This window comes from Palaemon carinicauda, chromosome 2 (assembly GCF_036898095.1).
Source record: "Palaemon carinicauda isolate YSFRI2023 chromosome 2, ASM3689809v2, whole genome shotgun sequence".
Classification (NCBI taxonomy): Eukaryota; Metazoa; Arthropoda; class Malacostraca; order Decapoda; family Palaemonidae; genus Palaemon; species Palaemon carinicauda.
Window position 1 is genome coordinate 191,383,418 of NC_090726.1, and position 11,129 is coordinate 191,394,546.

Here is an 11,129-nt window from a genome sequence, read left to right on the forward strand (position 1 = left end):
CAATAGATTTGTTACAGACAGTAGTTGTGGTGGGCTACTTGTGCAAGGACAGGCTTAGCTGGATAACTGTGCGTCTTTGATTATAAAAGGATTAAAAAAGTAAGTTTTGTACATATCTGTATATGCATATTCTTGAAATTTAGCTTTGGAAATTTGTGAGGAGTTTATACACATCGTCGAGGTAAGGAAGGATATGTTTTTCATCAGTTTTGCAAGATGTGTTCATTGGAATTTGGCTTCGTAGCGTGGATGAATGATCATACAATTAATGAAGGAACTACATAAAATTCCTAGAATTAATTGAAAAAAAAAGAAGCAAAGTTATTCTGTAAGAACACGAGTTTCGTAAACTTGTGCTTAATGTGAACGTCGTAATAGCTTTCTTTTTCGTTTTTTTAAACGACTGAGAAGAGCTTGTGTTTGGAAAAAAACATCATGGTAAAATATTGGATTTAATTTCAATCTTGCTTTATCTGGAGTTGAAGGACCCACTCTTGCCATTCGCCTTCCTCTTCTGAACCTAAAGCTAACCGTCTCATTGGTTTCTGCTTTCCTCTTTTAAGCTTTTATTTCTTAATAAACTGTCAGCATTCTCTCAAGGACTAATCTGAGCTGGATGGCATCCCCGGCCCCAGCGGTATAGGTCATGTGACCCAATTTTGTCAAGTCCATAAGTCCACTTCTACTAGATATGTTAGCTGTCCAATTTAGTGCAGTAATCAATCTCAGAACATATATAAAATATCAAATTAATAATGAACTAATATCCTTCCGAGATAAATCGCTTAACAATCGTTTAATTTGGTTAAAGTCTATTTTGTACAACTAATAGATTGCAGTAGTAAGGAGAGACACTGGGATCAATAAGGTGTTTGCAAAGGAACTGCTGCCAGTGGTGCCAACGTAGATGGGATCGGGTTATTCAACTAGCATCAAAGGTTATCAATATTAAAAAAAGGAAGATTATCCATCCGAGTTACTTAACCTCTCGCATGAATGAATGTGGAGTAGGCCTACTTCAAACTTTGGTTCACTGAAATTACCAAAAGGAGTTTTTTTTTTCTTACAAAATTACCTAGATCAATAACAACACTTGCTTAAAACTTAAACAAAATTGGTGCATCACTACTGTATATAACTTAAGTTGTTCTAGTTGAAAATGAAAAAGAATATGGTTTGAAAGGACTAGAGGTTTAATTTTAAAACTCCTTTAGATTATATTTTTTCCCGCCTAAGAAATGTAATTTTCACCAAAAATGTTAAAAGAAAAGAGTATTGAGAATTTCTTCTTTGAATCCCATCAGTTCAATTTGATCCAATGACTGACAGCCTACTGAACGCATCAGATTATGAATTCCATAGGCCGACAATGATAGGCCCACTTATAATGTTTCTTGAAATAAAATAGGCCTACTTATAAAGGATAAACCTCGAAAGAAAATATATTATAAAATTAAATTGTAATTACAGGATGGTGAATTTCACGGGTAGTTTCTGATTGTATGATACTTGAGCATTCCAATAAATAAGGCACATATAGATGGCTTCCCAGGACCACGGTCTAGGAGGCACCAACTGCTAATGACTGATATTTAGAAGTTTATTATGGAAATGTAGCTGAACGCATTACGTATCATGGACACAATGACCCTTTCGCTTTCATAAGCGGGTTCTCTATCGATTCGGCTTACACTTTCGATAAGGAATTTCGTACACACGAACAAGCAAATGGAAGTAGATTTTTTTTCAGGAAGACATCGGCCACCGTACACTGATCGATGTAAACATCATTCCCAAACATAAATAAACTAACTAAAGACTAAGAAGAAGACACATCCTTAGATTAGATTTCTATGATATTAACCAGAAAGGGATTTAACATTTTGAAGAAAGTCAATTCTCCAAGCCTTCGCATGGAGATCGTGGCGTGTCTATACTGTAGTAACTATCTGCGGTGCGTGCAGGAAAGGGCGGAGGGGAGGAGCCTAAGGGGGAGGGGCTAAAGGACCAGTGAGGGGGAGGGGTAACTGGCAAAACTCCGGCTATTCTCTGGTACGGTCTTATTGATTAGGGGTCACAAGGAATAGAACGGAGGGATTCTGATGTTTTGTGGCTTGTGAATGCTAGCGAAAAGGATGTATTATTATTATTATTATTATTATTATTATTACAAACTAAGCTACAACCCTACTTGAAATAGCTGGATGCTTTAAGCCCAGGGGCTCCAACAGGGAAAATAGCCCAGTGAGGAAAGGAAACTAGGGAAAATATAATATTTTAAGAACAATAACAACGTTAGAATAAATATTTCTTATATAAACTATGATACCTTAACAAAAAAAACACGAGGAAGAGAAATAAGATAGAATAGTGTGCCTGAGTGTACCCTCATGCAATAGAACTCTAACCTCAGACAGTGAAAAACCATGGTACAGAGGCTATGGCACTATTATTATTATTATTTTACAAGCTAAGCTGCAACTTTAATTGAAAAAACTGGATGCCATAAGTCCAAGGGCTTCAACAAGGAAAAATAGCCCAGTGAGGAAAGGAAATAAATAAACTACAAGGGAAGTAATGAACAATCAAAATGAAACATTTTAAGAATAGTAACAATATTAAAATAGATCTTACATAAATAAACTATAAAAATAAAAAACAAGAAGTAAAGAAATAGGGTAGAATAGTGTGCCTAAATATACTCTCAAGCAAGAGAACTTATTGGAAGCACTATATGGGTTCCTTTTATGACCTAATTAGTATTGACACCTCTCTCTCTCTCTCTCTCTCTCTCTCTCTCTCTCTCTCTCTCTCTCTCTCTCTCTCTCTCTCTCTCTCGAGGTTATTTTCAAATATACTTGTGCATAAAACTACTCTCTCTCTCTCTCTCTCTCTCTCTCTCTCTCTCTCTCTCTCTCTCTCTCTCTCTCTCTCTCTCTCTCTCTCGAGGTTATTTTCAAATATACTTGTGCATAAAACTACTCTCTCTCTCTCTCTCTCTCTCTCTCTCTCTCTCTCTCTCTCTCTCTCTCTCTCTCTCTCTCTCTCTCTCTCGAGGTTATTTTCAAATATACTTGTGCATAAAACTACTCTCTCTCTCTCTCTCTCTCTCTCTCTCTCTCTCTCTCTCTCTCTCTCTCTCTCTCTCTCTCTCTCTCGAGGTTATTTTCAAATATACTTGTGCATAAAACTACTCTCTCTCTCTCTCTCTCTCTCTCTCTCTCTCTCTCTCTCTCTCTCTCTCTCTCTCTCTCTATATACTGATGTGCATAAAACTTTGTAGTTTAAGGTTGTAAGTTTTTATGTCACAGTCAAACACTAAAGTATAAGAATGAAGATGTTTGAACCGTCACATGATACATTTTATAAAACGGTTTGTTACTTTTTGATACATTTTATATCACGATTCATTGACGCTGATGTAATCAAAATCATCCTTAATGTTTTTAACGTAGCGGAGAAGCAAAAGAATTTAAGAGTGTTGACATTCAAATAAATATTAATAACAATTTGGTCCAGGTATCAATACTCAATTTTTTTTAATGATGCGCATTTGCACCGACTCGCAGCGGTGCCCTTTTAGCTCGGAAAAGTTTCCTGCTCTCTGATTGGTTAGAATGATCTTGTCCAACCAATCAGCGATCAGGAAGCTTCTCCGAGCTAAAAGGGCACCCCTGCGAGTCGGTGCAAATCTGCCTCACTAAAAAGAATTGACTACAGTAGAGTTATTGATCTAGATGTGTGTTATTGGACTGTAATTTGTCTCTCGATTGCTCATTTAAATAATGTAAGAATTACTGGATATCACTTCACAAATATTGCTTTTGTATGAAATGTCTGGACGATTAAGTGTGTTATTACCAGAACTGATTACTGTAACTCTTATGAACTGCAACTTACCTAATGTACAACTTGAGAAGTTACGAAACATAATAAACAGAGGAGCAAAATTGATAAGTGGTGTTGCATCTCGAGAAAAGTAATATTAACCCAGTAATGGTGGAACCACACTGACTGCCTAATTGCCTATTAATGATAGAATAAATCTAAAGATATGTGTAATGATTGTCAAGTCATCAGAACAGGATTACCAAACTATTCAAGAAATTTGCTACACATCGTGTGGCCAGCAAACCGACATGGGACTAGTTACCGATGGTTTAAAGTTACTGAAGCTAAGAAGCACCTTAACTATGGGTTTAGAGCTTTCAAATATAAGACACTAGAGTTTTTTCCAGCCCCTATTAGACAATAAATGGAATAATGATATAAAGGCTTTGAAGAAGTTGAAGATACTTTTTCTATGTACAAAGTGCTATAATAACGTGGATTAGACAATCAACCCTTTGAACACAAACCCCTCACCTAAGGATTTGGCCATCAAGCCTCAGGCCCCCTTTTTTTTGGGGGGGGGGATACTTTACTTAACTCATCGTAGCACAAAATCCATATGAGATAGGACTTTACAACATTTATCATCATATAGCTGACTGATATTCCTTTTCATTGATACAGTATAAAGTTCTCTGTCGCAATCAAGCGAAATCACGAAGAATGAACTCGTGAAAAGCAAGGGCGGACTGTATATAACAACACATGTTTTGTGAAATTTTCCTCTAATTAAATAATAAAAGAAAAAACTGGTGATTACTAGACATGAATTAAGTCATATGGTGCTGAAGGGGGTAGAATTGGTGAACGTACATTACTTCCAATGGGGTTCAAAAGGATAACGTAAACTACAATGTAAGATTCTCTAAAAACTTGAAGGATGTATAGGATAAACAAATCCTTTGGGTACTGAAGTGCGGAGAGGCACTTTTGTGCATAGTAAGACCAGAAAACTTTCTTCAAAATAAATAAGTAAAGTATTCTTGAAGGTAAAGTTGAAGTTACTATATATATCTCCCTGGACAATTCTATCCTGTTCGTAATACTAGGCAGGCAGTTAATTCTAATAGCCAGGCCTTCTCCATCATAAGACTCAATACTACGCAGTACTCTAGAAGTTTTATTCCAGGTGTTACCAAGTTGTGGAATGATCTTCCTAATCGGGTTGTTGAATCAGTAGAACTTCAAAAGTTCAAAGTTGGAGCAAATGCTTTTTTGTTGACCAGACGGACATGAGTCTTTTTATAGTTTATATATGACATTTTTGTTTTTGACATTGTTAATAGTTTATATATGATATATCTCTTTTGACATTACTTTTTTTAGAATGATTTATTGTTAATTTGTTTTCTTCAGTTATTTATTTCCTTATTTCCTTTCCTCACTGGGCTATTTTTCCCTATTGGAGCCCCTGGGCTTATAGCATCTTGCTTTTCCAATTAGGGTTGTAGCTTGGATAGTAATAATAATAATAATAATATTATTGCTTTTGAGAAACAAAAACGGGAAATATGGGAAACTTGATAGACCAATGTTTGTGATGGTTGGAATCCACTGGACTGATTCTTAAGAGATGTTAGAGTAGGACCTGTTCTAAAGTCAACACAGAGATTCCAGGTAAAATAAGCCTCACCCCTGATAAGCATGTTTCCCGCATTAACAGCGGTCACAAAAAAATCCTCTTAAAGTGATTATAAGTTAGTATAGCTTGAAACTTGTAAGGGGATGTATTGTGACCCTTGCTAACATGGGAGACAATGTGATTGGATATGACGTAATCAAGGGGTGGGGCTTATTTCGCCCGGAATCTTTGTAGCGACTATAGTGTCCTTGAATCTTTTTAGAGCAAGAGTACTTAACATCGCTTCACTTATGAAAAAAGTCTACATGAAAGAAGGAACATGAATATTTCATCCTCATTTTTTATTAAAACTGACTTATTTAATAAATCTACTGAAAACCTAACTAAATCCAAAGGATAAACCACAGATCTTGGATTCTGAGAGAGTATTTGCATATCCCCATGACTAATGGGCTCTAATGTGGGTAACTGCCCCAGTGACACAATGAATCGGCAATTCGATTTCTCATTCGCTACTGTACCCCCATCAACTTCAAGATCTTGGATATACTCTTATCCAAAGGCCCTAATGTATACCTTATGAGAGTCATCTAATGCAGAGTCTAATACAATCAGTAAAGATCCTTATAGATTTTTGGGAGGGGGTAAAAAAGATATGAGAAAATCCAATGCTACTAGAGAAATAGCAAGTAATATGGTTATATCAAAACATAAGGGCAGTGAGAATAAAAGAGACTTAGAACTTGGAACGTTTGTGACAAAAATGAAGTGGAATTAAGCATATTGACATAAAAAAAAAACTATGTAGAGTTATCAAATGAGGGGTTCTCCAAAAAAGGACATTATTGCTCGTACCCTCTTTACAGAGGTATGAGTTAGTATTAAACATGAAAGTCATAATATCTGAAGTCATCTGTAAGGCAATTTTGTACAACTTATCCAATTTCTGCTTACTAGAGCAGATTCTCAAAACTCTATTACTGGATATATTATTTATCTATCTGAGCAAGAAAGTCCAAATTAAATGCAAAATTTGATTTCTGAAATTCCTATATCCTCAATAAAAATAACTACCTGGGTAAAAAACTTGAAATTGTGTACAAAAAAATCACATGACAAAATTGACAAAACTCGAGACAAAAATGTTTCAAAGCACCTTGAATCTACCTTTGATCCTATCTTTGTTTATATTCTTGTAGAGATAATTAGTTTGTTTGCTATTGAACTGGCGATTTAGAAAACCTTTCTATCCATTTTTTTTTTCAGACCTGCAGATGGCGTGGGAACCTAGATCATGTTGTCTCTGTATAAGCATCAGAGTTGGAACGCTCATACTTGGATGGATTTCTCTGGTAAGTATCAGCATTGTTCTTGTAACTCCCCACTTAGTATATATAGTCATTGTTTATTACTTTGGTTCATTCTTCTCTAGAGTTGACATTGGATAATTACCAGCGTAAAATGAAATGAAGCTTAGAAATTGCAAGAGCCAAGGGTCGGGAGATTTCGAGGTTTCATTGATATTGGAATAGCAATTGCTTCGATACATCTAAATTGATCTCTAGTTATGATTATCATTCGATGCAGCCAATAGTAATATCTGTAACTATTAGATAACTGAAAGTACCAGTAGTGAATGCTATAATACCAGTGGAAAGTAAGCATTCCTTCATCCTCTGACTGGTGGTAGAACTTAATTTCTTGAAAAAACCTCCTCATCTTTCGTGGGCTTCATCTTGGCCGACAGGTTTAGAACAACCTTTTACAGACCCAGATAAAATAAATTTGTAATTCTGTGAAGTTTTAATGAAAATTGTTCTCATCAATCTTTCTTCTTTGGCAATTTAATTTATTTTGTATTTTGCTTTGCCTGGAGTAATCTATATATTGAAGGGGAATCCTATAGTTCAAGAAAAGTAGCCCTGACGATAGCCAAGCATTAATGTCGAAACAACTGTCGGTAAACAAATAGTAGACCTACAACTTGGCTACAATTTTTGTCAATTCTTTTAACGTTGAAGATGAGAAAGTTACACAGGCTTTGGAAAAAAATTCTGTCTTGGGATGTTGGGCACTGCAAGTGAAAGTGCATTTTGTTTCAATATATATATATATATATATATATATATATATATATATATATATATATATATATACTGTATATGATATTGTATATATATATATATATATATATATATATATATATATATATATATATATATATATGTGTGTGTGTGTGTGTAAATATATACATACATATATACATACATACATACATACATACGTGCAAATGTCAACATATATTTATTCTGCAGTCGACTTACCACCAAGTTCCTAATTCCCTGTTCAAGCATAAAGAACCCCAGCGAGAGGGTAGTATGTTACCAATTGATATCGACCGAAAACATGGAAATCACAGAGTAACGCAACACGAGAGTAGATTCTGTATTAACATCTCAGGGGGAAAGGAGACATAAGTGAATCGTGAAGCAATAAATGGACTTCTAGAAGGAAAATCAATGAATAAAAGAGGGAAATGAAACCATGATAGAAATAAAGTGTAAAAAGATAAAAGAATGAGAGATGTAAAATTTAGAAAAAATATAGTTATATATTTCATTTCAATTAATGCTTGATTGTGAAAAAAAAATAGAAGACTACGTTTTACGAAAGTTTTAGTACTTTATTATGAGAAAAATATTCAAATTTAAAAAAATGCGAATTTATTTGGTATTTTGAATCATCATTGAATGACATTATAAGTTGTAACATTTATTTTTGCAACGTCTGGCAAGTATACCTCACCAAGATGGCTGTCGTCTCCATGCATGCAAGCTAGGTCCAAACAGCATCTAGTGGTAGGATATCTATGATTGCTAATGCATTCACATGATCCCTGTGCAGATTGGGTGCTTCCTGTCCCTCCTATCAAGTCTGAAATTCGTGACAGCCTCTTACGATGACTTCACACACCACTGCACCCAGATTTCACAAGAGCGTCACGTGACCATGGATCCGGACATCTGTGCCAGGATCAGTAAGTTGTTCCTTCAGAAGAGTTGAAAAGTTTGATTTTTGCTGTTTTTGTGAGCTAGTTTGGCATCAGTTAATTTTTATCAACAGGATGGGCTTCGTATTTGTAAATTGTTAATTTTTTCCATTTAACAAGCATAAGAATCTATGTACATTTCCACCTACGCACAATAATTGTGCATTTAGCATGATATCCATCAAGTCAGCCCATAGTTCCTTGGGCAGGTTAATATCAACCATTTGAGAACTTGCCTCGAGTAAACTGCTCCCCTAAGAAATAATTCCTGAAGTCAGCTTGCCAAGGCACCTATAGCTCCCCTTGTGAATGGTACCTCATACTGAGTAGACCAACGTCTCGAATTTCCTTTTATTTTCAGTGATATCTACGATTATCTGCGATGGCGCCTTGTCTGGGATGGGCACTCTCGTCAGCATTCTGTTGATAGCAGGGGTTAACAAGGCAAGTCTTGCTTTTACATTATATATTATTGCTTCTGTTTGCAAATCAAAATATTTACATAGCATTTAGCAAAATTTCATTATGAAAATTATTTTTAAATACTAAATCTCATGTGTGAAAAGAGGCAAAAGAAAACACTAGCTAGAAAGGAAATTTAATACGTTCATGAATGAATAGAAGACAGCTAATAAATTGATGAATCAAATGAACTGTTTAGTGGTGTAGATTTATGTTCATATGTTAATATTTGAATTTGAATTCAAATAAAAAAAATGCTTTCGATCTAGGAAATCAAGTATTACTTTCACAAGTAGAAAACATTTCTAAATATTGATGTTATTAACTATTATCATTATTGGGACTAAATACCTTCCAGAATAAACCAGAGTGGATAATTCCATACCTCGGGAGCCAAGTCATAAGCCTCGGCTTGATGACCCTCATCTTAGTTTCATTGATCGGGGTCTCCATATACGTCGGATCCGCTCTCATGTCTTTCACGTTCATCCTGGTGTTTGTGCCCTCAATGCTCATCTCATCTTACCTCATCTCAGTGGTCTATGCCTGCTACAAAGAGGTGAGTGTTACCAGGAGTCACTCACGACTGAGTAGGTCCTGAGTGGTATGAGAGAAGATCTCGCGTCACTGTGATCAGATCTGTCCTAATTCTTTATCTTCCAACGAAGTCTGATTTCCAGAGAAAGTCCTTCTATATTTTGACATCTTATGATTGGGTGACCTTTGACATATCAGTAGGATGAAACTTGAATAGGATTCATTTTATTCTATTTACAACTTAATCTGGAAATTGGTTTTGAATAGTAGTTATTCTGCAAAGCATTTGTACTACTTCGAAGGTGCCTGGTTTCAGTTCCAGTTTCATCATAATAGATGCTCACCAGAATGTCAGCCGGGCAAGCCCAACTCTGGACTGTGATCCCCAACCACAGCAGTTAGCTCCCCAGTAAACAGCTTAAACTCTCGGTCTCAGGCGGGGATCGATCTGCTGCCATGGGAAGACTAGGCAAACACGTTACCACTATACTAGCCAGGAGGCTAGCATTGTAATGTCTTTAGTTGGTGTTCCTGCCGATTCATGCTTGTTATCAAAAAATCCTTTTTTTTTAATTCTAAAAATTGATTGAAAAGTGGTTATTATTATGATCATATATGACAGAGATTACAAGAGAGGAAGTAAAGAGAGCATTAGATGAAATGAGAGCAGTAACAGCACCTGGTATGAATGGTGTGAAGGCTGAGATGTTAAAGGAAGGGACTGTGACTGTGCTGGAATTGTTGGCAAGATTGTTTAATATACATTTTATGTTGTCAATGGTGCCAGTGGACTGGGTGTGCACATGTATTGTTCCCCTATACAAAGCTACGGGAGATGTGCATGAGTGTTGTAAATCTATGGGTATTAGTTTATTGAATGTGGTTGGAAAAATGTATTGTAGAGTGTTAATTAATAGGATTGTGGATAGAACGAAGGATGCGATCTTGAAGTGCAGGGTCGCATTATGTATGGATCAGATTTTTATAGTAATGTATATATGCAAGAATATTTAGCATAAGGTAACGAGGTATATTGTGCATTTATGGATTTGGAGAAAGCTTATGATTGAGTTGATAGGGATGTGGTGTGGAATTTGATGAGGTTTTACAGAATTGGTTGAAAGTTGTTGCATTCAGTGAAGAGTTCATAAATAGGCATAAAGCGTGAGTTAGGATAGGAAATGAAGTGAGTGAGTGGTTTCCAGTGAGAGTGGGACTGCAACAGGGATGTGTGATGTCACAAAGGTTGTTAAATTTGTTTTTTGATGGAGCTGTAAGAGAGGTGAATGCTCGAGTGTTTGGTCGAGGATTGAAACTTGATAGATGACAGTTATCCTGAGTGGGATATAATACTGTATTGGTTGCAGACTTGGAGGAGAAGCTGTGTCAATTAGTAACAGAGTTTGGAAGGGTGTGTGAGAGAAGGAAGCTGCGAGTTAATGTATGCGAGATTTATGTTGTGATGTGCACAAGAAGGGAGGGAGGTGCTAGATTGAATGTCCCGTTGAACGGAGGGTTACTTGAGGAAGTACATAAGTTTATGTACTTTGGTTCTGTTGTTGCTGCAAATGGTGGAGTGGAAGCAGATGTATGTGAGTGAATGCATGA

At 36.0% G+C, this 11,129-nt stretch overlaps 1 protein-coding gene across 1 annotated transcript in view; it reads left to right on the forward strand.

Moving 5' to 3' along the window:
• The window catches only part of LOC137622513 (lysosomal-associated transmembrane protein 4B-like), a 12,578-nt gene continuing 1,449 nt past the window's right edge, over window positions 1-11,129 (forward strand). The window contains exons 1-5 of the mRNA XM_068353120.1: window positions 1-99; window positions 6,740-6,825; window positions 8,378-8,510; window positions 8,884-8,966; window positions 9,343-9,543. Coding sequence (XP_068209221.1) covers window positions 6,748-6,825; window positions 8,378-8,510; window positions 8,884-8,966; window positions 9,343-9,543 — 495 coding nt within the window. The 5' untranslated portion in view covers window positions 1-99; window positions 6,740-6,747. The remainder of the gene's footprint in view (window positions 100-6,739; window positions 6,826-8,377; window positions 8,511-8,883; window positions 8,967-9,342; window positions 9,544-11,129) is intronic.